This window comes from Elgaria multicarinata, chromosome 2 (genome assembly GCF_023053635.1).
Source record: "Elgaria multicarinata webbii isolate HBS135686 ecotype San Diego chromosome 2, rElgMul1.1.pri, whole genome shotgun sequence".
Taxonomy (NCBI): Eukaryota; Metazoa; Chordata; class Lepidosauria; order Squamata; family Anguidae; genus Elgaria; species Elgaria multicarinata.
In genome coordinates, this window is record NC_086172.1 from 178836189 (window position 1) to 178864112 (window position 27924).

General features: G+C 47.1%; 2 protein-coding genes across 2 annotated transcripts in view; one reads left to right on the forward strand and one right to left on the reverse strand.

The window, feature by feature from the left end:
* The window catches only part of NID2 (nidogen 2), a 148563-nt gene that overhangs the window by 40013 nt on the left and 80626 nt on the right, over positions 1–27924 (reverse strand). The window contains exons 22-25 of the mRNA XM_063118170.1: positions 27366–27523; positions 26343–26466; positions 25480–25592; positions 23181–23725 (exon numbers count right to left, since the gene is read on the reverse strand). Of these exons, the coding sequence (XP_062974240.1) occupies positions 23715–23725; positions 25480–25592; positions 26343–26466; positions 27366–27523 (406 nt within the window). The 3' untranslated portion in view covers positions 23181–23714. The remainder of the gene's footprint in view (positions 1–23180; positions 23726–25479; positions 25593–26342; positions 26467–27365; positions 27524–27924) is intronic.
* RTRAF (RNA transcription, translation and transport factor) lies at positions 1890–22653 on the forward strand. Its single transcript, XM_063118225.1, has 8 exons — positions 1890–2053; positions 4789–4916; positions 6322–6421; positions 10339–10425; positions 10550–10638; positions 13825–13893; positions 19348–19396; positions 22319–22653. Exons 1-8 carry the CDS (start codon positions 1993–1995, stop codon positions 22471–22473), a joined length of 738 nt encoding a protein of 245 aa, XP_062974295.1. The 5' UTR covers positions 1890–1992; the 3' UTR covers positions 22474–22653.

A 27924-nucleotide genomic window follows, 5' to 3' on the forward strand; every position in this document is an offset into this window, starting at 1 on the left:
GGGTGCGTGGGGCATGTCAGGTATCGGACCCTGTGGGGATTCCCAACCCACCTCTTTGCTCACAAGCAGATGCATTTATTTATTTAAAACATTTATATCCCGCCCTATATCAATAAGATCTCAGGGCGGCGTACAGATAAAAGCATACAGTATAAAACAGTAAATATACACCGCTGAAAACAAATTAAACCATAAACCAAGTTAAAACGATATATAATTTAAAAGCAGTAAAACTATTAAAATAAAGTGCCCAGTGAATTCAACCCTTAAAAGCTTTGTTAAAAAGCCATGTTTTCACTTGGCGCCGGAATAAAATCAGCGTTGGCGCCAGTCGGGCCTCCAAGGGGAGGGCATTCCAGAGTCGGGGTGCCACCATAGAGAAAGCCCTCTCCCTTGTCCCAACATAGCGAATGTGTTGTGTTGGTGGGATGCGGAGAAGGGCTCCTCCAACAGTTCTCAAGTCTCAGGCAGGCATTATATAAAGAGAGGCGCTCCCTCAAGTATTGAGGTCCCAAGCCGTTTGTCCCGTTTGTTATTCCTACAAAACAAATTACCTTTATTATGTCAGATGGTTTGAAGGCGGACTTGCTAAGGTCCCAGAAGCCTCAATTCCAGTTTCCAGCTGGACATCAAGAAAAACTTCCTGACTGCTAGAGCAGTACGACAATGGAATCAGTTACCTAGGGAGGTTGTGGGCTCTCCCACCCTAGAGGCCTTCAAGAGGCAGCTGGACAACCATCTGTCAGGGATGCTTTAGGGTGGATTCCTGCATTGAGCAGGGGGTTGGACTCGATGGCCTTGTAGGCCCCTTCCAACTCTGCTATTCTATGATTCTATGATTTCTGACCCACCTATGGAAACTACAAACTGGACATGGCTTAAGATCGGTCCCAGGCACACAGTCCTGCCTCCGTCGCAAAATGTTTTGGGAAGATGCTTTTGCTTGTGCCACGGGCCCCGGGGGGGGGGGGGGGGGCAAATCAGCCCCAGGCTCCACTCTGATCTAAATACAGGTGGTCCGCAAGAGTCTCGCGCTTCTTTTCAAATTAAGGTCTCCCCGAAAGACGGCCACTGTGCACTTTATGTCTAAATTAACACCTTGCTGTGACTTTACTACTATGCATCTGTGGTTATAATGATTTGTGGAGCGGTGCTCTCACTAGGTGGAGAAATCGATCCCTCTGCTGGGCCAGTTTGGGCAAAAACACTGATTTAAAAATTCGACAACAAATTCAGCATAGCCTGGACTGAGCTGAGCAAAGAGTGCATGTGAAGAAATGTCACTTTTTTGGAGCTTTTTGAGATGTGGACTAGACTTCCCCAATCGGGTTCCCTCCAGATGTGTTGTATTGCAACTCCCATCAGCCCCAAGCTGATGGGAGTTGCAATACAACACATCTGGAGGGAAGCAGGTGGTCTAAAAATCCCCCCCCCAAAAAAGTTACAGCTTCTACAAAAAAATGCTGGATTTCTCCACGGGTTCCTGTAGAGAGAAGTAAGCCTATGCGGCAGGGTCTTGCTATTTACTGTGTTATCTGTACAGCACCATGTACATTGATGGTGCTATATAAATAAATAAATAATAAGAAGAAGAAGAAGAAGAGGGGAAGGCCAATCACACCCGGAAGCCAACCCCGTGCCTCAGTCTACTTGTTGCAAGTCTATGGTGCTTTTTCTACGTCAGCGTCCCAAAGCTCCGCCTCCTCGCATCTGTATTCGCCAGCCCGCCTGTCGGTCAAATTCTTCGGCGCCATCTCCAGAAGGCGCCTGCGTCCGCCTTCTCCCTTCGGCTTAAGCCACGCCCACCCACCCCACCTTTATCGCTGATTGGCCCCCGCGGCTGGCACTCCTCCCAGCTCCAGCCCCAGCCCTGTATCGCGCAGGCGCACTTGGTCCCTCGCCGTCTCCTTTGGCCCCGCTCATCAGCGACTGAGGCGCTTCTCGGTCCGGCGACGGCGGAGCGGTGCGGAGTCTCCCCTGAGGCGAGGCGCGATGTTCCGGCGGAAGCTGACGGCGCTCGACTACCACAACCCGGCCGGGTTCAACTGCCGAGGTGAGGGGAGACTAGTAGGCCGCAGCCCCCGACCCTTCCACCGCCTCGTTCGTGGCCGGCGGCAGCGTGGCGCGCATGCGCGGACTCCTCTTGGCTCCGCCCCAGGTTGCTTGCTCTTGGCCACGCCCCCTTGCTGCCTTTTGCCTCCTGGCCCCTCCCTCCCTTCCTCCCTGGGGGTTAAATAGTTCTCACGTTACTTCACCTCGCGTGTACTGTGCCCAAATATTTTTTTCCTTGCCTTTTAGATATGCATAGTGCTATAATATAAATGTTAATAATAATGTTAATGTTAAATTTTGTAAGGCCGCCTTGAGGCCCAGTATTGGGCAAAAGACGGGATACAAATATATTTATTTATTTATTTATTTATTTATTTATTTATTACACTTATATACCGCTCCCATAGCCAGGGCTCTCTGGGCGGTTTACAGAAATTCTAAAATTGAGATAAAAACAAGTATACAAAATTTAAAACTCTAAAACACAGAACATACACACATAAACGTTTAAAAAACTAAACATGTGGGTGATTAAGATGTGCCGCCATTTGCCTGGGAAAAGAGGAAAGTCTTAACCTGGTGCTGGAAAGGTAGCAGCGTTGGTACCAGGCGAGCCTCGTCAGGGAGATCGTTCCACAGTCTGGGGGCCACCACCGAAAAGGCCCTGTCCCTCGTTGCCACACTCAGAGCCTCTCTCAGAGTAGGCACCCAGAGGTGGACCTTAGATGTTGAACATAGTGACCGGGTATATTATAATAATAATATGAATAAGATGAGTACTTTAATGAATGCTTACATGAATAAGATGAATTGGAAATGCATGCATTGTACAAATCCAGGCCTGGTCTATATGTGCATGTTAGGCCATGCAAACAGGCCATCGTAAGTATTCCAGTTACTGGCATAGATTCCAATAGAAAAGCTGAAAATGGAAACCATGTATAATTAAGACCACACACATGAAAGGGCCAAAATAAACCCTTGAGTAGACTGCCCTTTGATTGATTTATTTATTACATTTCTATACCGCCCAATAGCCGGAGCTCTCTGGGCGGTTCACAAAATTAAAAACATTCCAAGTATAAAACAACAGTATAAAACCATACTATGAAATACAATATAAAAACTCAACCAGATAAAACCAGCAGCAATGCAAAATTACAAATTTAAAACACCAAGTTAAAATTTATTTATAGACTGTTAAAATGCTGGGAGAATAAAAAGGTCTTCACCTGGTGTCTAAAAGCGAACCTCCTTAGGGAGCTCATTCCACAGCTTTGATGGGAGAGGGTGCAATGTTTAAGAATGGCAGAAATTGCTTTTGTTATGGTGACCATATGGAAAGGAGGACAGGGCTCCTGTATCTTTAACAGTTGCATAGAAAAGGGAATTTCAGCAGGTGTCCTTTGTATATATGGAGAACCTGGTGAAGTTCCCTCCTCATCACAACAGTCAAAGCTGCAGGTGCCCTGCCCTCTTTTAAATCTGGTCACTCAAGTATAGCTCCTGCAGCTTTAACTGCTGTGATAAAGAGGAGATTTCAACAGGTGCTACATGCATACAAATGACACCTGCTGAAATTCCCTTTTCTATACAACTGTTAAAGATACAGGAGCCCAGTCCTCCTTTTCATATGGTCACCCTAATCTGACTAACACTACCAGGATAGGAAAGGAAGTCCTTTCCTTGAGAAATATCAGTCTCTGATTCGCAACTGCGCCCGAGGTATCACTTTACCTTTTGCAGAGCAGAGTGGCTGAGAGGTGGAGCACTCTGACTGTTCCAATCTCCCCATTGCATGAACTCACTAGGGCAGCTTTAGGCAAAGCCATTCTCTTCTAGCCCTTGTGCCGGCACCTTCCTGACAATAATACTTTGTATAATAATACAAAGGACACCTGCTGAAATTCCCTTTTCTATGCAACTGTTAAAGATACAGGAGCCCTGTCCTCCTTTTCATAGGGTCACCCTACTTTTGTGGCTGGCTGTCCTTTTTCTAAGTATGGAGTAAAGGTAAACCGTTGGATTAGGCTGTAACCATGTTCACACTTACCTGGGAATGTCCTGTTGGACTTGGAGAAGAGCCTTCTCTGCTGTGGCACCCTGACTATGGAATGAGCTCCCTAGAGAGGTTCGCCTGGAGTTTTCAACTCCAAGTGAAGACCTTTTTATTTTCCCAGTATTTTAACGTTTTATCATCTTAGTCTTTTAACTTAACTGTTGCTGCTCGGTTTGATTCCGGCTGTACTTTTATATTGTGTTTTTCCATTGTGCTTTAAGTTTTATACTTTAAATTGTACTTATGGGATTGATTTTTGTGAACCGCCCAGAGCGCTTCGGCTATTGGGCAGTATAGAAATGCAAATAATAAATAATAAATAATTGACTTCTTAGTAAGCACGCACAGGATTGCAGTGTTAGTCCAAGTTTTCAAGGTGAAGCAAGTCCAAAAAAATCTTCCGCTCTTGTTCCAGTTAGTCTATATATTGTTTATAAAACTGGAATATTGATATGCAAGTAAGAAGTGCAATAATATGTAACATAACAAAGAAAGGTAGCTATTGAATTTTTTATTTATTTATTTTGGTGAATTTGGGTGATTCAACACATCATCTGTTAGTCTGCTTGGTTTTCCTGGCTTATACAATTGTTTCTTAGAGTAATCCTATGTGATTTGGATATATTGGGATAGACTTTGGCTTTCTCAGTGTGACTTGTGTTTCTTTATTATCACAGATGAAACTGAATTCCGAAATTTTATTGTTTGGCTTGAAGACCAGAAGATCCGGCACTACAAAATTGAAGACCGAGGGAATTTAAGAAACATCCACAGTGCCACAGAATGGTCAAAGTCCTTTGAAAAGGTAGCAGTACTTGAAACCTGATGATGTCCGCTAACTTAGATGGTTTTCAGTTGAATTGAATAGATTCATGGTGGATAATTAATTCTGTTAGTATATCTATTAGCAATATTGGTGGAGAATGTAACTTCCCTATTCAAGAACTGCCTCTTGATCTGGGATCCGCAAATCGTGTGTAAGTTTGGTAGTCAACCATTCTTTCTCCTTGGAATATAGAAAATGTATCTCTGAGCATGTGCAGGGTGACTTTCTCCCACACCGAATCGAGGGAAAGAGTTTTAGAACAGACAATGTCGCTTCCGCACATTTTTGAGTCCCTATACCTTTCTAGAAATTAAACATTGCACTTGTATCCTTCACAAGTATGCCGTATGTAACTAAAAAAACCCACTGACTTCTTGTCCCAAAAATCCTGGGTTGTTCATTCCCGTCCATCAGCTGCTCATAGTTAAAATACTTCTCCCCACATGCACACAAAACTTACAATTCTCTTGCCTTAGACAGCTGAAATCTGTCCAGTGCCAGAGCTAAAATAGCTTGTGAGCATGATCTTTAGCTCTAGAAAAGAAATTAATTCCAGATTTTTCTGCCAACCTTTCTTCCTCACAAGAGTTTATTTATTTATTTATTTATTTATTGCATTTATATACCGCCCCATAGCCGAAGCTCTCTGGGCGGTTTACAAAAGTTAAAAACAGTAAACATTAAAACAAATATACAATGTTTAAAAACATAAAAAGCATAAAAACACAGTATCCCAAGTTCCATTTGGGTTCTTCCCTCTTTTTCTTTATAATCAGTCTTGGGAGGACAACATGCGTGTGAGAACGTGCTGGATGTCATTTTTGGCCCTTTTTGAGGCTTGGAAACTCCCCCAAAGTGTGATCCAGCCGTGACGTCTCCTGCCACAAAATCTTTGAAATGAACCGGAGTGTCACAAGTCCACAAGGCTGTGCTTTGCCATCCATCCCTCTTGTTGGCCTCATGCAGAGGCAAAGTCCCCACATACTATTTGTTATGTTTATATCCCCTCTATCTCTTCCCTCACCCCACCCACCCCGATTGAACTCCAAACAGCATTCATGGGGTTCCCAGGCCGTCTTCCCATCTGAGCAGTGGCCAGGCCAGGACCTGCTTAGTGGCAGCAAAGTTGTTGAGTCTTGTGCTTTCAGGCATGGCCCAAGGCATGAATTTGCTGTTTATTTGCAGCATACAAAGCCTTACATTAAAAACGATAAATATTTGCTGTGCTTCGCATGAAAAGCTCTGAGGTGTACCAGAGTAGGCAGGGCGAAAGCACCCTGCCTAAAGAGCTGCTATCCCAGGCAAAACCTGCAGCCTTTGCCGATGTCTTGTTAATCATTAAAGTTCTCGTTTCAATCTTCTTCTTCTTCTTCTTTTTTTACAGTACCTTAAAGATGTGAATTGCCCCTTCACCGTACAAGAGCGACAAGAAACCATTGATTGGCTTCTGGGATTGGCGGTTAGGCTTGAGTATGGGGACAATGGTAGGGTTGGCTTTTCACCCTCTCTTGTGCTAAAAAGAGGTAGATGATTGCTTTGATTTCAAATTACAGTTTTATTCTTTTAAGTTGAACCAGAGAGAGATCAGGAGGTATCACCTCAGCTAACCTTGTAATTGAATGTTAATTTGCGGCTCTAATTTGTAAGGGGCTTAAAGAGAATGCTCCTTTGTTTCAGTCCTTGTGGCACCTTAAGCACTGAGGTTGTACTCCTATACACACTTATCCGGAAGTTAAGCCTGGAGAAGAGAAGATTGAGGGGAGACATGAGAGCACTCTTCAAATACTTGAAAGGTTGTGACACAGAGGAGGTTCAGGATCTCTTCTGGATCATCCCAGAGTTTAGGACACAGAATAACGAGCTCAATTTGACAGGAAGCCAGACTCCGGCTGGACATCAGGAAAAACTTCCTGACTGTTAGAGCAGTACGACAATGGAACCAGTTACCTAGGGAGGTTGTGGGCTGTCCCACACTCGAGGCCTTCAAGAGGCAGCTGGACAACCATCTGTCAGGGATGCTTTAGGGTGGATTCCTGCATTGAGCAGGGGGGTTGGACTCGATGGCCTTGTAGGCCTCTTCCAACTCTACTATTCTATGATTCTAAGTTACAGGAAGACAGATTCCAGCTGGACATCAGGAAAAACTTCCTGCCTGTTAGAGCAGTACGATAATGGAACCAGTGACCTAGGGAGGTTGTGGGCTCTCCCACACTAGAGTCACTCAAGAGGCAGCTGGACAACCATCTCCCAGGGATGCTTTAGGGTGGATTCCTGCATTGAGCAGGGGGTTGCACTCGATGGCCTTGTAGGCCCCTTCCAACTCTGCTATTCTCTGATTCTATGAAGTTCATCTCACTGAACTCAAGAGGCCTGCACAGGCTTGTACTGCTGTAACTCACTTATTATCACATCAGCTTTCTATCTGCTTCTTCAGTCGCATGGACAGCAAAGGCATTGAACGTTGTACACGTAAATGGGGGAAGGGGTTTATGCAAGGCAATAAGAGCCTTCCCTAAAAGCAAAGGTAGTTCACTCAGAACCTCAACTTCAAGTATAACCTGATGGGATCTGAGCTGGCGGTGACCGAACAAGAAAGAGATCTTGGGGTTGTGGTGGAAAAGCTCGATGAAAATGTCCACCCAGTGTGCGGCTGCTGTAAAGAAGGCAAACTCCATGTTAGGCATTATAAGAAAAGGAATTGAGAATAAAACGGCCAGTATCCTACTGCCCTTGTACAAATCTATGGTGCGACCACACTTAGAATACTGCGTACAGTTCTGGTCACCACACCTAAAAAAGGATATTATAGAGCTGGAAAAGGGGCAGAGAAGGGCAACTAAGGGGCTGGAGCATCTTCCCTACGAGGGAAGGTTACAACAACTGGGATTGTTTAGCTTGGGGGGCGGGGAGGAGGCTAAGGGGACACAGGAGAGAGGTGTACAAAATTATGCCTGGTGTGGAGAATGTGGACAGGGAGACATTTTTCTCCCTCTGTCAAAATACCAGAACCAGGGGGTCATCCCATGAAGCTGATTGGTGGGAGATCCAGGACCAATAAAAGGAAGGACTTCTTCACACAACACATAGTTAAATTATGGAACTCACTACCACAGGATGCAGTAATTTGGAGGGCTTCAAAAGGGGGTTGGAAAAATTCCTGGAGGCAAAGGCTATCCATGGCTACTAGCCCTGATGGTTGTGTGCTATCTCCAGTATTCGAGGCAGTAAGCCTGTGTGCACCAGTTGCTGGGGAACATGGGTGGGGGGGTGCTGTTGCACCATGTCCTGCCTTGTGGGTCCCAGGCCGACGGCTGGTTGGCCACTGTGTGAACAGAGTGCTGGACTAGATGGACCCTCGGTCTGATCCCGCATCAGGGCTCTTCTGATGTTCCTAGGTTAACAAGATTCAATCGCCAGGCATCAGCGAGCTTATAGAAGCTAATAGGCTCAGGTGCAGCCAAACCTTTGCAGGTCACAGTCAACCTGTTAGCTTTTCCCTCTTAGTTTTTATAGCTCATGGACTAACATAGCTAACCTGGAATTTAGTTCTTAAATGATTTACTGAAGTAAAGGTGATAAAACTGGGTGATCATTTAGTTCATTTGCCTGCCGCCTAAAAGCTTCGTGGTATCTGAAATGATGATGTAGCATGTAAAACATTATATTTTTAATGGAAGCACGTGGCTGTAATAACACGCTTTCCAGTCAGTTTGTTTAAGACTGGGATCTTGAACAGATTGATTTGGACGTTCATTAAGCACTGTCATAATCTCTGTGGGCTAACTTTGAAGGAAGCGTGCTTAAAGAGACCGAAGTTTTTGACTCCAGGATTTGGCGTTGAATAGCTGCAAGCTAGCTTTGTTCTGCCTAGCGCTCAATTACTACTTGGGGCGGAACTATTCATTTGAGAAAACACACCAGCCTGGGAACCTGGTGCTCTGCCAAAAAGCTGCAAACTGGCAGGGGATGGGTGGACGGGGAGGGGCATAACCCATCCCTGCCCATTGCTTTTTCCCTGACACCACCTCCCTACAGCTGTTTCTCACTTGGGGGCTGTCTGTACATCTTCTAAGCTCCGCAGTAGCTGTGCAACTGCCTTGGGTCAGTTATACGATGCAGCCGCCAACCTGCAGCCACCCTGGGGCTTTTTGACAAAGCTGCGTGGTAAAAAAGTTGGGAACTTATATCGACTTTCTTCTTCAAAGTAAGGCCACCACGGCCCTTCCGCCATGTGACCTTGCTCTGGGGTTGAGCTGGGAGTGGATGGCAAACGCTGATTAGTTGCCAGAGGCTGGGCAGAGGGCAGGGTTGTGTTAATTAACTTCTCTGATTCTGCGTTAGAATCAGAATAGTAGAGTTGGAAGGGGCCAACAAGGCCATTGAGTCCAACCCCCTGCTCAGTGCAGGAATCCACTCCAAAGCATCCCTGACAGACTGCCTCTTGAAGGCCTCCAGTGTGGGAGAGCCCACGACCTCCCTAGGGAACTGGTTCCATTGTTGTACTGTTCTAACAGTCAAGAAGTTTTTCCTGATGTCCAGCCGGAATCCGGCTTCCTGTAACTTGAACCCATTATTCCTTGTCCTGCACTCTAGGAGGATCGAGAAGAGCGTTAATTCGTCTCAATTTATATCCGAAACTGCACATTTGCAGAGGGAGCTTTTACCCTTTGCTGTTGCTCAGCTGTGCTTCTCGATCCTCCCAGAGTGCAGGACACGGAATAATGGGCTCAAGTTAAAGGAAGCCCGATTCCAGCTGGACATCAGGAAAAACTTCCTGACGGTTAGAGCAGAAAAACAATGGAACCAGTTACCTAGGGAGGTTGTGGGCTCTCCCACACTAGAGGCCTTCAAGAGGCAGCTGGACAACCACCTGTCAGGGATGCTTTAGGGTGGATTCCTGCACTGAGCAGGGGGTTGGACTCGATGGCCTTGTAGGCCCCTTCCAACTCTGCTATTCTATGATTCTATGATAAAAACACACAGCAAAAATTGATTTTTTTTTTTGCTTCCTCTCCTTGTCAGTGTGCAACTGTTCTTCTGAAACCTGCACCCAGGCCTTTGCTGAGGGAATAGTCCTGGCCTTAAATTTTCCAGAATTCAGGACAACGCTGTTTAGTTTCCAGCGCTTTGAGAAAATACATTGTTTTCTTTCACAGAACACAGTATCAGCTGCTACTGGGGCTTCAGTATTATTATTAGTGATTATCAAGCATCCGGAACAACGTCTATAGACAACTTGGAACAGCTGCTCGATCTGTGCACAAGCTGTTCTCATGGCTGAGAATAACGCTTTCATGCTTCTTCCTTTTGTTGGCCTTGAGCTTTCTTTCATTTTTAGCTTGTTCTTCATTTCCTCTGACCTGTTGTCATTCATGGGCCAAATTGCCTTTTGTTTCAACAGCTGACAAGTATAAGGACTCCACGCCTGAGGGGGCTAAAAATACAGATAATGCGGCCAAAAATGCAGAACCCCTGATAAACTTGGATGGTGAGTGAAGATGCGACTTCTTTTCCTTTCTGTAAAAAGATGGCACCTGGGTGAAGCAAGCGCCAGGAGAATTCTAGGCGGTTGCTTCTGGAACCAGCTTGTAAAAGTGTGTGCTTCTTCACAGTGAACAATCCTGACTTCAAGACAGGCGTGATGGCTTTGGCGAACCTCCTACAGATCCAGCGTCACGATGACTACTTGGTGATGCTGAAGGTTAGTTTATTGATGTAATTAATATTCTTACTGGAAATACTTTTTCCGCTGTGGCACCCCGGTTGTGGAATGAGCTCCCCAGAGAGGTGCGCCTGGCGCCTACACTGTACTGCTTTCGTCGCCAGCTGAAGACCTTTTTATTCTCTCAGTATTTTAACACTTAATTTTAACTTAAATTTAAATTTTACTGTTCTAACTCTGTATTTTAATCTTATATCAATTTTGCTGTGTGGTTTTATCCTGGTTGTGCTTTTTATACTGTATTTTGTAATTGTGCTTTTAACCTGTTGGTTGTTTTATTGTGGTTTTAACTTTTGTGAACCGCCCAGAGAGCTTCAGCTATTGGGCGGTATAAAAATGTAATAAATAAAATAAATAAATACAAACTGCAATACTTTAAAAGATTTTAAAACAGAGTTTGTATACAGTTGCTGTCTGCCCTCCATTTGCCCTGGAAGTTGCTGATTTATTTGGCAGCCTTGAAAGATTTGGGGGCGAGTAGAATGGGCAGGGGGCTCATAGGTTATTGTCCGGTCACTTCTTTGAGAAACAATGAACACTTCCCTCAACTGGTGTTTGTCTGTCTTGAGAAATTCCCCCTTTTCTACCTTCTGCTCTTCAGAGTTGAAAGATTTCCCCAATATTTAACCTAAACATACATTTTAGTGACAGGATGATCTTGTTCCGCTCATGCGCTACATCTTAAACTAGGAAAGCATTCCCCGTGTTCACCCTGAGTCTGCTACCTTGTCATTATAAGCTATTCAAAGAAACTCTAACCTTGGAACGAAGGAATTGTTCACAGCTCACTCCAAAGCCTGCTTACATCCATCTGTTAGGGATGCTTTAGGTTGGAGGAGGAGGGCCAGGGTCTCTTCTCGATCCTCTCAGAGTGCAGGACATGGAATAACGAGCTCAAGTGACAGGAAGCCAGATTCCGGCTGGACAGCAGGAAAAACTTCCTGACTGTTAGAGCAGTATGACAATGGAAGGTGGTGGCCTCTCCCACACTAGAGGCCTTCAAGAGGCAGCTGGACAACCATCTCTCAGGGATGCTGTAGGGTGGATTCCTGCATTGAGCAGGGGGTTGGACTCGATGGCCTTGTAGGCCCCTTCCAACTCTGCTATTCTATGATTCTACCCAGATCTAAGCCCCACTGACTTTGCTCAGAGGAGCTTACTCCCAAGTAAGTGTGTTTTGGGTTGAAGCCTTAGGGTCATGCATTTCCCCTGTTGTTCCTGCTTTAGGTTAAACTTTATTTATTTATTTATTTCATTTTTATACCGCCCAATAGCCGAAGCTCTCTGGGCAGTTCACAAAAATTAAAACCACGAAGAGCATAATAAAACAACCAACAATTTAAAAACACAAATACAAAACAGAATATAAAAAGCACGACCAGGATAAAACCACGCAGCAAAAATTGATACAGGTTAAAATATAGAATTAAAACAGCAGAGTTAAGTTAAGTTAGGTGTTAAAATACTGAGAAAATAAAAAAGGCCTTCAGCTGGCGACGAAAGGAAAACAATGTAGCTGCCAAGCGAACCTCTCTGGGGAGCTCGTTCCACAGCCGGGGTGCCACAGCAGAGAAAGCCCTCCTCCTAGTAGCCAGGCTTGCTACAATTTTTAGTTTGCTTTCACTTCACTTTGTGAACCGCCCAGGGAGCTTCGGCTATTGGGCGGTATAAAAATGGAATAAATAATAATGGTTTGGGAGATCAGGCCTTCTGTAGGTTCAGCATTGGCTTGGGGGGAAATGGGTGGCCCTTGCAGTGGGGTTCTTGGCCTCTTCACCATTGCAGATGTGCAGCTTGTAGTGACCCTGAGGGATCCTGTGTAGCCTTGGAAACAGGCACGGTAGTTATTTCTGCTACTGTGACCATCCATTCGTGTCTCTATTTATATTTGGGACTAAGTTGGCTCAGCAATACTACAAACGAGAAGGATCTTGGAATTGTTGTAGATCACAAGCTGAATATGAGCCAACAGTGTGATTTGGCTACAAGAAAGGCAAATGCTATTTTGGGCTGCATTAATAGAAGTATAGCTTCCAAATCACGTGAGGTACTGGTTCCTCTCTATTCAGCCCTGGTTAGGCCTCATCTAGAGTATTGCGTCCAGTTCTGGGCTCCACAATTCAAGAAGGACGCAGACAAGCTGGAGCGTGTTCAGAGGAGGGTGCCCAGGATGATCAGGGGTCTGGAAACAAAGCCCTATGAAGAGAGACTGAAAGAACTGGGCATGTTTAGCCTGGAGAAGAGAAGATTGAGGGGAGACATGATATCACTCTTCAAAGACTTAAAAGGTTGTCACACAGAGGAGGGCCAGGATCTCTTCTTGATCCTCCCAGAGTGCAGGACACGGAATAACGGGCTCAAGTTACAGGAAGCCAGATTCCGGCTGGACATCAGGAAAAACTTCCTGAGTGTTAGAGCAGTACGACAATGAGGTTGTGGGCTCTATTCCCACACTAGAGGCCTTCACGAGGCAGCTGGACAGCCATCTGTCAGGGATGCTTTAGGGTGGATTCCTGCATTGAGCAGGGGGTTGGACTCGATGGCCTTGTAGGCCCCTTCCAACTCTACTGTTCTATGATTCTATGAAGTTCTTCCTGTGGAATGAGGTGGACGAGCTGAAAAAACTCCCAATGAGTGGGCACAAAGAGAAATACAGATGGCCAGCCATTCCCATTTCTGGAATGAAGTCTTCCAGATCCACCTGTGTTGTTGCAACAGCAGGCTTTGAAATGTGGCAGCGGTGCTGGGGTTTGTGCTGGGCATTTCAGTAAACAAGACATGATAGGAAAGCGTGTTGGAATTCAGACGTTGCGGTTCTGGTTCAGGCCTGTTGCACACACATAGGGGTTGTTCCCGGGCAGCTTATTCAGATGATAAGCTTCTCAGAGCAAGGATCTTTCTCCTTTTCCTAGGACAACCTTCCCCAACGTGTTGCCCTACAGCTGTATTGGACTACAACTCCCAGCATGCCCCAGCCAGTTGTAGTCCAACACAGCTGAGGAACGCTGTCCCAGATGACGTGTTGTAAAGCACCAGGTACGGTGGTGGCACTGTATAATTTGCCACCCTATGTCACGCTGGCTCTTGGAAATGCTTGCAGGCTGTTGTGGGCTTGAGGGATTCACTCGGACTTACGTGGGCTGCCTTCTTCTTTTTCTTTCCCAGGCAATTCGCATCTTGGTTCAAGAGCGCTTGAGTCAGGATGCCGTCGCAAAGGCAAATCAGTCAAAAGAGGTACGTCTCCATACATCCATGAATTTTGGCTTTTTTCCGTGGCTTTATTTATGTACATTTCTAATATTTAAATAGGGTGCCTATAAAGGTTATAAACAGCAGCGATCCAGGAAGTCATACATAAAAAGGCTGCAAAGAAAAGGTCATCTTTCAGAAGTAGCCACAATACTGGGTAGTTACTTAAATAAAAAGCTCCTCGTTTCAGATGGAACCTAATAAAGGCCCCTTTTAAGCATCTATAGTTGGAGCAATGAATATGAACTGGCCAGAGGCACCCAAAGGCTTCTTTGGAGGAGTCTGTTTCAATCAATCAATCCTTTATTTACAGTCAATAGACCAGAAAAAGAAAGGTACAGTTATTCCAAGCAAAAGGTCAATAAACTAACCTAAGCATGTAAAACATATCATTAGTAATACATTTTAATACATAAGGGAGTAAGATTAGAGCAAGGATGGGACATGTGTTAACATTAGATCTTGAACAGAACATAGGAGGGAAATTCAAGCAATCATATGTGGTCTGATGAGAATGGCCAGATTCAGAAGTCTGTTTTTAGTCGTTCACAGATTTGCTTAGGGGTGCCTAAAACAAGAGGCCCTCTCCAAAGCCGTCCAGCTAAATCTATAACTCTGTAACTGGACGCAAGCATTGCCTAAAGGCAAGGATCCATGACAGTAGCTAAGACAATGGCTTTGTTCCTTCCATGGAGAACAGAGAGCACCGCGTGTTCATAACAGCCGGCCCAAATTGGGGCACATTCAGAAGGCTAAGTCGTGTTCTGTAACATCTAGCACTGGAAAGCAGCTACCGGCATAGTAGATGGAAGTCAGCAGATAATTTTCTCTCAAGCCCCTTCCAGGTGACGCTGTGTCCGGAGCCACGTCTGCTGAGTAGCTGACTGTTCTGGGGAGTCCACGTTGCCCATTAATCCCGTTTGACAGTTTTCCTCGTAGCAACCTGCCCTCTGCAATAAGAACAAATGCAGAGCGCTTCTCTTGTTGGCTGCTTAAGGCCACCAGGCAGACGGGTTCTGGGTGGCAGCAACTCAGGCTGCAAGCTTGGTGCTGAAGCTGAGGCAGCAAAAACTTTAGGGCACAATCCCATGCATGTTTAGACGGAGAAAAACACGCTAGGACTTGTGGGACTTTTTCTGTCTAAATATGCATAGGATTGGCCCCCAAGTTGATGAATACCGGTTTTAATAGGGGAATATGTGAGTTAAAGAGACACTCTTGCTTTTTCGTGTCCCATGGCTAAACTAAGAACATCAGAAGTGCCCTGATGATGGATCAGACCAAGGGTCCACCTAGTCCAGCACTCTGTTCACACAGTGGCCAAGCAGCCATCTGCCAGGCATGATGAACAAGCAGGACATGGGTGCGACAGCACTCTCCCACCCATGTTCCCCAGCAACTGGTGTACCACCTTTGCCCCAAGGAGGTGGTTCTCTCCATCCCTGCTTTTACCTTCATAACAACCCTGAAGGGCAGGCAGGGTGGGATAACAGGTCATGTTGTAGAAAGAGCATCCTGGCTGATTGCGGATTTGAACAATGGAACCAGTGACCTAGGGCGGTTATGGGCTGTCCCACACTAGAGGCCTTCAAGAGGCAACTGGACAACCATCTGTCAGGGATGCTTTAGGGTGGATTCCTGCATTGAGCAGGGGATTGGACTCAATGGCCTTGTAGGCCCCTTCCAACTCTACTATTCTATGATTCTAAGTTACAGGAAGACAGATTCCAACTGGACATCAGGAAAAACTTCCTGGCTGTTAGAGCAGTACGACAATGGAACCAATGACCTAGGGTGGTCGTGGGCTCTCCCACACTAGAGGCCTTCAAGAGGCAGCTGGACAACCATCTGTCAGGGATGCTTTAGGGTGGATTCCTGCATTGAGCAGGGGGTTGGACTCAATGGACTTGTAGGCTCCTTCCAACTCTACTATTCTATGATACCAGCCATCTGCCAGGCATGAACAAGCAGGACACAGTGCAACAGCACCCTCCCACCCATGTTCCCCAGCAACTGGTGCACACAGGCTTACTGCCTCGAATACTGGAGATAGCACCCATTCCTCAGGGCTAGTAGCCATGGATATTATCCAACCCCCTTTTAAAGCCATCCAGATTGGTAGCCATCACTACATCTTGTGGTAGCGAGTTCCATAATTTAACTCTGCGCTGTGTGAAGAAGTCCTTCCTTTTATTTGTCCTGGATCTCCCACCCATCAGCTTCATGGCATGACCCCCATCGGGTTCTAGTATTTTGAGAGAGGGAGACAAATGTCTCCCCGTCCACATTCTGCACACCATGAATAATTTTGTACACCTCTATCCCGTCTCCCCTCAGCCTCCTTTTTTCCAAGCTAACTACAATTAGTATAGTTCCCCCCCTTTGTTTAACTTGTTTAGGGAGTCTTTTGCCCTCTGGCAAGAGACTTGAAGGCAGCCTATGGCAAGCTTTCATTAGTGCAGCCGTTTAGTTAAATCCTGAACCTGGCATTTCTCTTTCTCTTTCTCCCTTTATCCAAGCTACCGCAGAAGAAAGGCAGGAACCTGCCTCCATGCTTCCTAGAGGCCCTGAGAGGGGGGGTGGGGTGAGGCAGGGTCTCCACTAGAGCTTCCTGGAATAAGCAAAGGGCAAACCTTGAGAGAAATGCCTGCTCTTTCTGCCCTTCTCCAAACCTGTATCCAAGACCCCGCCTCTCCCTCCACCTCTGTGTCTGATTAAAGGGCTCAAGGAAGATGCAAACTTCCGGAGACACGGTGGGCGTTTTGCCTCATTTTTATGCCCTCCAAAGTTTCTGCAAGTCGGAGAAGTCCTTGCCCCTACCTCCCGCTCCCTAGAAATCACAGAGCCCTTGGAAAAAAAGTGGTCATTTTTCTTGGGCTGAGTTTTGTCGCTCTTAAGAAAAGCAACAGCCGGCTCATGTCCTGCCTCTTTTAATGTGGGCAGGATTCCGTCTCTCTCCCAAGCTTTGTGCATTTGCCAGAGAGATTGGAAGAGAGTTTTTTTGCTCTCACAACAGTTTGGGGAAAGTTTTAAAGAAACAGCAGCGAGACTTCTGCTTTTTCTTCTGTTTTCTCCATACCAGAGCGCATTTCTTCTGCATGCGCCCACGGAGGAGGGTGAGGTGGAATTGGCAGTGAGAACCAATAGAGGCTTGGCCTTTAAGTCAAATGGATATTCGTTGATTCCTGTTTATTTGAAAGTCCTCTCCCAAAAAACACTTCTATGTCTGTCTCGGGTTTGGTAATACGCAAGTTTTGCACTGCGGAGCTGTAGCTGAGTGGTGGAGCACATATTTTGCGCACACAAAATCCCAGGTTCAGCCTCCAACATCCTTCGGTATGTGTACCTGTACCACGTGTACCACAAGAACCGTCTCTTCCTGTATTTATCTTCTTGTGCAGTCAGTTCACATTTTTTCTGTATTTTATTGTTAGCCACATTAAATGTTACTTTAGCGGATAGGCAGAGAATATACAAATCACGTGAGGTACTGGTTCCTCTCTATTCAGCGCTGGTTAGGCCTCATCTAGAGTATTGCGTCCAGTTCTGGGCTCCACAATTCAAGAAGGACGCAGACAAGCTGGAGCGTGTTCAGAGGAGGAGGGCAACCAGGATGATCAGGGGTCTGGAAACAAAGCCCTATGAAGAGAGACTGAAAGAACTGGGCATGTTTAGCCTGGAGAAGAGAAGATGGAGGGGAGACAGGATAGCACTCTTCAAATACTTAAAAGATTGTCACACAGAAGAGGGCCAGGATCTCTTCTCGATCCTCCCAGAGTGCAGGACATGAAATAACGGGCTCAAGTTAAAGGAAGCCAGATTCCAGCTTGACATCAGGAAAAACTTCCTGACTGTTAGAGCAGTACAACAATGGAACCAGTTCCCTAGGGAGGTTGTGGCCTCTCCCACACTAGAGGCCTTCAAGAGGCAGCTGGACAACCATCTGTCCGGGATGCTTTAGGGTGGATTCCTGCATTGAGCAGGGGGTTGGACTCGATGGCCTTGTAGGCCCCTTCCAACTCTGCTGTTCTATGATTCTATGATTTAATCGATATTATTTTTCACCTTGTTTTTCTTTCATTGTGATTTTGTAAGATGATGCTACATTTTGCAAGATGAGGCTTGTTTAAGTTTTGCTTGTAGGCAGCTTTCAGTTTATTCCCTAAAGAAAGGTTTGTTAGAATCTCTTAAAATAAAGAATAAAACCGGGCAGGGATGGAAGAAACCTCTGCCCATCCGCTGAAGAGCCACTGCCAACCCATGGCCTGAGTCCACATCAGGTGAGCTCAGAAGCTCCTTCTAAATGAAATGGAATGGGTTGAAAGGCAAGATGACTCATCCCCTCACAGCTCTGGAAGCATCGGGCAGCTCTGTGGTGGAAAGAACTTATTTATACTCCTCTGAAGTACCTACCTTTCCAAGGGGTTCAACTTCATGGCCTGCAAAACACGCGCAGCTGCGTCCTTCAGCTGAAGTCCGTGGAAGCAAGGCCAGGAAAATCCTGGTTATCCAGGCACTTCACAGTTGGAGCTTCCTCTTTAAGGATGTGCTCAGTAAACAGGAAACGACATCCTTTCATTTAGGCCCCATTCACACGATCAGGGAGGGAGGATAAATTATCCACAGAGCGTGGAGGGATAGGAAAACCACAACTTCGGTGCCCATCCCATGACCACTGCCCCCCACGGAGCCCTGTGGGTTACCTATACCTCACTGCCCCATGGATAACTTTGCAGCCTCCTACCACTGTGCCCACCTATCTCAGCAGGTGCTGCAGCACAAATCAGCCGCCCCCCTTCCCCGCTATCCAATGGGCCACGCAAACATAGAAAAAGTCCAAGCCAACAAGAGCGTTGCTGGAAGTGGCAGACACCCATTTTTTTTAGAAAAAAATCCTTCATCATTATGAGCAGAAATACCCACAGCATTCAGTTGACACAGGAATCCAACATGGAAACCCACTAACCTTGTTGCAGCAGATGGGTAGCAGACATGGGTGGGTCACCCACCGTGGGGGTGGGGGGAAACACCTACCCCACAACACTCTAACACACCATGGGTCGCATTTTGGGGCAGTCCATGGTGGGTTAGTGTGTTGTCTGGACAGAGAGAGCAGTCACAGTACTAAGGAGAATGACCAGCTGGACATCAGGAAAAACTTCCTGACTGTTAGAGCAGTACGACAATGGAATCAGTTACCTAGGGAGGTTGTGGGCTCTCCCACCCTAGAGGCCTTCAAGAGGCAGCTGGACAACCATCTGTCAGGGATGCTTTAGGGTGGATTCCTGCATTGAGCAGGGGGTTGGACTCGATGGCCTTATGGGTCCCTTCCAACTCTGCTATTCTATGATTCTATGACCAGGGCTTGGTACAGTTTTGCCTTAATATATAACCGTTCCTTTTGAATGATGTGCTGCCTCTCTCCTTTCTTTCTTCAAGGGTTTGCCCGTCGCCTTAGACAAGCACATTCTTGGCTTTGACACAGGAGGTAAGCTCCCTTTCAACATTTCTCACTCCTGGGCCTTTTCCACACAGCTGCTATATTGCACAGTAAACGCACCTCTTTTTCTGCTGCTGTGCAGAGTCCTTTCGTCCGTTCTTCAAGGTTGTGCTTGAGTTGTAGAGCAATTATGGCTTTGTGTGCTGAGAAAACACAAGATTTTCTACCTGGGGGGAAATTCATCGCTTCCCTCAGGCAGGGGCATTTGGGCAGCTCATCCCAGGGGACTCCTCACTTTCCCCGAAATATGTTGTAGACGGAATTTATAGCTTCGTGGGTGTTCTGCCAGTGGTGGGACACGTGCTTTGCCTGCAGCAGGTACCAGGTTTGGTCCCTGCTGGCATCTCTGACAGTGGCCTGTTCCAGCCTTATTACCTGATCAGAGCAGACCATTCTGGGCTTGATGGACAGTTAGCCTGATCACTGAGCAGTGAGTGATTCTTTCTGAGTAGAATACGTGTGTCATATCTAGCCCTGCTCCCCCTGGGTTGGAAGAAGGTGTTTCAGGTGACCAATCAGAATCAGACTCTGAAGTAGAGGAGTCGACGCCAGACACAGGACAGCCTTTACCAGTAGGGGAGGAAGCTCTCACAGGCTCTTCACCAGCGGGGAGTGAACCCTCTCCAGAGCTTATCTCCTCAAGGGCAAATATTACACAGTCAGTAGGAAGTCAACATTCAGTGGGAAGTCAACATAGAAACCAAATGCACAGTTACAAGATGGGGGATACTTGGCTCAGCAATACTACAAACAAGAAGGATCTTGGAATTGTTGTAGATCGCAAGCTGAATATGAGCCAACAGTGTGATATGGCTGCAAGAAAGGCAAATGCTATTTTGGGCTGCATTATTTATTTATTTATTACATTTCTATACCGCCCAATAGCCGGAGCTCTCTGGGCGGTTCACAAAAGCATTAATAGAAGTATAGCTTCCAAATCACGTGAGGTACTGGTTCCTCTCTATTCGGCCCTGGTTAGGCCTCATCTAGAGTATTGCGTCCAGTTCTGGGCTCCACAATTCAAGAAGGACGCAGACAAGCTGGAGCGTGTTCAGAGGAGGGCAACCAGGATGATCAGGGGTCTGGAAACAAAGCCCTCTGAAGAGAGACTGAAAGAACTGGGCCTGTTTAGCCTGGAGAAGAGAAGATTGAGGGGAGACATTTTAGTGTTGGTCAAATACTTGAAAGGTTGTCACACAGAGGAGGGCCAGGATCTCTTCTCGATCCTCCCAGAGTGCAGGACACAGAATAACGGGCTCAAGTGACCGGAAGCCAGATTCCGTCTGGACATCAGGAAAAACTTCCTGACTGTTAGAGCAGTACGACAATGGAATCAGTGACCTAGGGAGGTTATGGGCTCTCCCACACTAGGGGCATTCAAGAGGCAGCTGGACAACCATCTGTCAGGGATGCTTTAGGGTGGATTCCTGCATTGAGCAGGGGGTTGGATTCAATGGCCTTGTAGGCCCCTTCCAACTCTGCTATTCTGTGAGTCTATGATTCTGGGGCGGAGAGCATGGACAGGTTAGCCGATCCTAGAGTACGCCGCAGACTAAAATGGGCAGAGCTAAAGAAAGGTGAGAGAAAGTCAGCCCGGCTCAAGTCCTGGCAGAAGCTTCCTCAGAACTAGTCTCTTTGAAGTTAATGCATCTTGGGAAAGGGCTTTCCATTCTTCTGGACAGGACAATTGCTTTGCTTAGTTTGCATAGTTTTGCCTAGGGGAAAGTTCCTTGAGATTAGACTCTCTTCAGTTGGGAAGAGATGTTCATTGCTTGAATAAAGCTTTGTGGCTTACTTAGCAGGCTTCGTCATTGTCTCCCAAGAAGGCAGGGGTGATGGTGGTGGTTTGAGCAACACGACAACACGGTACAGCCCCCTGCTTTGCATGTGGAAGGTCCCAGGTTCAACCCCTGGCATTTCCAGGTAGGGCTAGGAAGGAATCCTGCCGGGAACCCTGGAGAGCTGCTGCTGCCAGTCAGTGTTGGCAATACTGGCCTAGATGGACCAGTGGCCTGACTCCGTATAAGGCAGCTTCTTGTGTTCCTATGATTTTAAGTGACCATTTATGGAGTTAGCTCCCCTCTCGCACTTTCCTTTCCTTGGGCGGAAGAATAAGAACTTGGGAGAAGGAGCCCGTGTCCACCGCCACCCCACCCTCACAATCTATCCAAGACCCGGCCTGGGTAGGTTAAAGGTCTCACAGAGAGCCTCGCTCACGCACATTGGATTTGTGATGTTTTGAGCAGAAGTTTGCCCAGAAGAGCTGGTGCTGCTTTGGTTCAGCGTACCTCTGTGTGGTCTTGGGGAGCCTGTGTGCTTTGCTTCCGTCCTTCGTTCAGGGCGCGGTCAAGTCACTTGTTTATAAAAGGCTTCAGTGCAATGGACTGTGCTTGTTAATTAGAGAAAGCCAGCTTATCGTAAGAGAGTTGGCCCGTTGTTCAAAGGCAGGAGTGACCTTAAGAACATCAGAAGTGCCCTGATGCTGGATCAGACCAAGGGTCCATCTTGTCCAGCACTCTATTCACACAGGGACCAACCCGCTATCAGCCAGGGACCAACAAAGCAGACATGGTGCAAGAGTACCCTCACACCCATGTTCCCCAGCAACTGGTGCACACAGGCTTACTGCCTTCGGATACTGGAGGCAGTGCATAGCCGTCAGGGCTAGTAGCCACTGATAGCCTTCTCCTCCAGGGATTTATCCAGCCGTCTTTTAAAGCCATCCCAATTGGCGGCCATCGCTACATCTTGTGGCCGCGAGTTCCATAATTTAACTATGTGCTGTGTGAAGAAGTCCTTCCTTTTATACGTCCTGGATCTCCCACCAATCAGCTTCCTGGGACTGACCCCATCGGGTTCTAGCATTTTGGGAGACCCTAACCTGAGCTCTGTTTCTCCCCACCACCCCAGACGCTGTTCTCAATGAAGCTGCTCAGATCCTTCGGCTGCTGCATATAGAAGAGCTCCGTGAGCTGCAGACGAAGATCAATGAAGCCATCGTAGCGGTCCAGGCAATTATCGCCGATCCAAAAACTGATCACAGACTGGGCAAAGTTGGGAGATGAGCGAACGAAAGGCTTCTGGCTTTCCCGTGTTGCTGGCACAGAGTGAGGGGACTTTTCCAAACCTAGCATGCAATTCGGAGAGGGTACCGCTCCCGCGTTTGGAAAGAGAACAGCGGCAAGCGCCAGCACACCGACTAAATATCATTTTCCTTGACATAAATAAAGCTTGGATGAAACGGATCCAAACTGTTATCCTTTAGCAAGAGACTGCCAAGTACAATAGTGGCTCAGATCCCTGCTTTGAGTTCCTTTGTTCAAAGGGCAGGTGGCCGGCTTGTACAGCCAGATATTCCTGCTTTTTTTAATTTCCTGGGTTGTTGTTGTTTTTTGTTGGTTTTAGTTAGTCAAATTGCGATATAGCTCCTAACCGGGTAGGCTGTCAAAGAGAAAGCTGAAATGGCCTAACGAAAAATCCAAAACACGTTTTTTTATTATTATTTAATTCATGAAATAGTCTAGAAAACATGAGAAGATACAGTCAGGTATTCTCTCTCTCACACTCACACTCACACACACACACACACACTCGCCCATTCTCAGAATTCGGGGTGGGGGATAAATTTGAACCAGCTCATTCTTATATAAATACTAAAAAGGCATGCACTGAGGCAGAAGCAACACGAGGTGGGTGCACGGCATTGCTTTTCCCGAAACGCCCTCAACAGCATTGCATAGCTCCTAAATACAAACCAAGGTACTGGTTCCACCCCTCTCCCGTGGCCAGGAGTCCCACGGGCCTCTTAAGGCACTGCTGCAGAAGCCATTATGGACAGTTCCCCTGTCTGAGCGAAGCTGGTTCCCTTCCACCGCCGCTGTTTTAGAAAGTGTAGAGTCTCTTGTGTTTTCCAATAAAATAACAGTGGAATAAGGATACGTTTATATGGTCATAATTTTTGTTTTACAAAGTTGCTCTCATCAGCAAAAAAGAGAATAGTATCAGCCCCCGTCATCGATAGCACCATTTCTTCTTGGCAATATATAAAAAATGTTTTCCTTTTGTAAAAAAAAAAATTAATAAAAATACAGTAGTAAAGATTTGAGGTATAACTTAAAAATATTGGATAATTTTGCTCTAAGTTAAACCGCTTAATTCCCTTCAGTACAGATCTCTGGTTGTCCTGATGTAGCTGGAGGAAGCCTTTGGCACTATGTACAAGGATGTCAGGAGGCGGGAGCGTTCTTCCAGCTGTCACAGTGGACGCTTCTCCCCCCCCTCTCCTTCCCTCTCTGTACCTGGTAGCTTATTTTCTTCCTGCAAAAGACAAACAAGTGTTACCTTAAAGGATCCAATTCTTAACATGTGTCACAGATCGGTTTAAAGAAGGTTGGGTCACTAGTAAGAAAGAGGTAAGGTCTTTCCTGTCACACAGGTGACCTGTGTCTAGAGGACGATGGGAGAACCCTCCATGGATATTTTTCCTCCTCCTCCTCTGTATGCAGGTGCCTGTAGAGTTCCACTACAGCAGCCTTCCTCAACCTGGGGCGCTCCAGAGGTGTTGGACTGCATCTCCCAGAATGCCCCAGCCAGCTGGCTGGGGCATTCTGGGAGTTGTAGTCCAACACCTCTGGAGCGCCCCAGGTTGAGGAAGGCTGCACTACGAGAGTTTTGGGACCCACAAGCTCAAGAATGTCCTCAAGTCTCTAGGGGACAGGTTGGCAGGGGACGATGGGAGTTGTAGTGCAACACATCCAGAGGGTTCCAGATTGGGGAAGGCTGCTCTTCAAGAAAAGCCAGAATAAGCCCTGGATTTGAAGGAATTAAAATAGTTTGAGAACCGCTACTGGAAAGCACTAAAAATAGCCTTTTTGCCATGTATATGCATATGGCTAATGAAGCCTGCTGCTTTCACTGGGGTTGTGCGAAATGTTTTCTCCGAAACCCTTTTAGAGAACCATGCTGGATCAGACCAAGATCTTTTTAGTCCAGCACTCTGTTCACACGGTGGCCAACCAGCCGTCAGCCAGGGACCAACAAAGCAGCACATGGTGCAACAGCACCCTCCCACCCATGTTCCCCAGCTTATTGCCTCAAATACTAGAGATAGTACAGAACCATCAGGGGTAGTAGCCATGGATAGCCTTCAGGAATTCATCCAACCCCCTTTTGAAGCCGTCCAGATTGGTGGCCACCACTACATCTTGTGGTAGTGAGTTCCATAGTTTAACTCTGCGCTGCATACTACAAATAATCCTGGAGACTACGGCCATCTTAACTGGTAGCAATTGAGAGCCTTGCCCTCCACAAAGAGAGTTGTGCTTTCATGGAGGGCTATAATCTTCCACGCAAAGCTTTGACCTTTTAGCAAGGTTTGCAATAGATTGATAGATGCTGGTAGCCTGTTTGCGACGCCACTTTCATGCCCACTTGTTCGGCTGTGCTCCGGACTATTTCCTCCTTCCTGATCAATCAGGATAATGGCATCACAGATCAAGTGATGGATGACATCACAAATCAGATTGTGTCCAGTCTTAATAGGTTGCGAGGGGGAAGCTACAGAGACATTTCTATGGCTAAGGCAAATAGGCTGTTGATCCCTGTTCTGCTGCACAGTCACTCCAGCAGTGAGGGCAGGAAATGGGATTCGCATGGGGCAACTGCATGTTGAATTGTTTGTTACATTTATATCCTAGGCGGTGCACATAATCCTCCTCTCCATTGTATCGTCACGACAATAACCCCGTGAGGTAGGTTGGTCTGAGAATCTTGTGTGTGTTTTTCCCAAAGTCACCCAGTGGGCTTCCATGGCCAAGTGGGGACTAGAACCCAGATCTCGTCACTCCCAGTCCAACAATCTAACCACTAGACCACACTGCCTGGTAGCCTTGGCTAAAGGACTCATTCCCTCTTTGGTCCTGACGAGAGCAAATAGATCTGCAGTGCCCTTGAGAAAGACGACCCCCCAAAAATGGAGGGGCATTTCTGGCAGGGACCAAAAATGTTTGGGAAAGGACCCAGCCCTCCCCTGCCCTATTTTGGTAAAGACCCCCTGTGTGGTTTCGTTTTACCTCCTGGGCAGTATGGGTGAACCACTGTTATTCCGTAGAGATGCGTCCGCTGTTCTGGGAGATATTCACCCGTAAAACCACCACTGTCTTTGTTCACAGCTATAACGCCATCCCTGTGCAGAAAATTATTTATTTATTTATTTATTTATTACATTTTTATACCGCCCAATAGCCAAAGCTCTCTGAGCGGTTCACAAAAAGTAACAAATTAAACGAAAAACGATTTTTTTTGCCTAACGTAACACCTCAAGGGCGAGAAGAGTTAACTCTGGTGCTCTTGGTCCCGTGTTCAGATTAAGGTGTACGGAGGGGCAAGGTGGCCACAGCCACCTCGGAGTGATGAAATGGCGTGACGCCCTCCACGCCAAGAGAACGAGCAAGCATTTTTGGAGGCCTCATTCTACCCCGTTTTGCTATGTAACCGTTAAGGAGGAGGCCTGCCTCGTGGGGTCTTTTTCGCATCCAAAATGGATGTGTGAAGTGGCCAGCATCCTCACAAGGTGAGAGGGAGATTAGTAGGGATGTGCTCCGCTTCTCCTCGGACCGGAGAAGCAGGAGCGGATCGGGGGGCTTCGCCTCAGCTTACCTGGCACCACTCCCCGCCACTGCGAAGCTCCGATTCGGAGCCGGAGCTCCGAAACGGAGTGGAGCGGACCCGAGGCGGATCGAGGCGGGGCGGAGCGGGCCCGATCCGCAATTTTCGGATCGGGCGCGAAGAAGATCGGGGGGTCCGTGCACATCCCTAGAGATTACCCTCAATGTGTAGGCCACTTGCGCAGGGCAGATGCTTGCTAACGGACTTTCTCCAACGTTACCTGGCTTTTTGGCTGCCAGGCTCTTCCAAACCGTGAGGGGAGGCTTACCTTCGCCAGTCTGTGTGGTAGAAGTGATTGGCGTAGCTAACAATGCTGAAAGGGTAGTTAAGGTTATCCTGAATGACCCGCCTTCCTGCTCCGTTGGGTAACGCGCACTCCAGCTTCTTGGTTCCTTTTTCAAAGAAAAGAAATTTCATCAGGGGACAGATTCTGTCTGCTCCTTCCTTGCCTTTGTGCATAAATGCAAAAATACGTGTAATACCTTTATGAGGCCAACTCAAAGATCATGTTTTTCAAAAATGTGCAAGCTTTAGAGAACTCTGGATCTCTTCGTCAGGAAGGAGGTTGGTAGGGGGTGTTACTCACTGGTTTGCCTTCTGGGAAATGTGTGTTTTGTGACTGGCCACGCACACTGTGCCATTTTGTGAATGGGCAAGCCCCACCGGGGCAGCCATTTTGTGAGAATGCCCACGGCACATGCAAAATTTCCACCTCTTCCCACCAGGCCAAAACGGTTGGAGACCCCTGGCTTAGCCCTTCCAGTGGGATGGGATCTTAAAAGAGTGGTTTCAGTTCTAAATGTGATGAAAGACTGAAAGAACTGGGCCTGTTTAGCCTGGAGAAGAGAAGATTGAGGGGAGACATGAGAGCACTCTTCAAATACTTAAAAGGTTGTCACACAGAGGAGGGCCAGGATCTCGTCTCGATCCTCCCAGAGTGCAGGACACAGAATAACGGGCTCAAGTTACAGGAAGCCAGATTCCAGCTGGACATCAGGAAAAACTTCCTGACTGTTAGAGCAGTACGACAATGGAACCAGTTACCTAGGGAGGTTGTGGGCTCTCCCACACTAGAGGCCTTCAAGAGGCAGCTGGACAACCCTCTGTCAGGGATGCTTTAGGGTGGATTCCTGCACTGAGCAGGGGGGTTGGACTTGATGGCCTTGTAGGCCCCTTCCAACTCTGCTATTCTATGATTCTATGAAAGGAACTTGGTTCTCTCTCGCTTGCACACACACACACACACACACACACCAAATTCCTTCATTCCTTTGCACGGAATCCATGTTACCTGCATCAGCCCAGCAAATCAGTTTGGCAAAGGGGTCGAAGGTTAATCCGTTCGGCAGCCCAATGTCCTGGTTGACCAAAATCCGTCTATTTTCTCCGGTCACAGTAGATGTCTCGATTTTCGGGGCTTCACGGTTCCAATCTGTCCAGTATAGATTCCTGGAGGGCGACCGAGGAGCAAACACAAGTTCAGCCGTGCGGTAAAAGCGAACAAGACGAGGACCGGGAGGGACGCAAAATTCAACTAGAGCAGAGCGTCTCTTCCTCCTATACGAACCTCCTCGGGCTGCTCCGCTGGGCCTGGCTCAGGCTGCTGTCTGTGGCAGCCACAAGTCAAAGGGCCTTTCCAGGAGTGGCCCCTAGTTTTTGGAATACCCGAAATCTGCTCCGTTGGCTCACTTTTCGAAAGAACCTGAACCATTGGAGGCTGGTGGCTCTGTGGTCCGTGGCGCAGTGAATCCGCTCTAGTTTTCATTCAGAACCAGCCAGAATGCATAGCTCCTTTAGAGTTCTGATTGAAACCTGGAGCGGATTCCCCGCCCCACTGACAGCTGGGCCAC

Coding starts and splice junctions, on each gene's coding strand:
- RTRAF (XM_063118225.1), top strand. CDS start 1,993: ATGTTCCGGCGGAAGCTGACGGCGCTCGACTACCACAACCCGGCCGGG. Junction 6,422..10,338: donor GCTTGAGTATGGGGACAATG/GTAGGGTTGGCT, acceptor TTGTTTCAACAG/CTGACAAGTATAAGGACTCC. Junction 19,397..22,318: donor TCTTGGCTTTGACACAGGAG/GTAAGCTCCCTT, acceptor CCACCACCCCAG/ACGCTGTTCTCAATGAAGCT.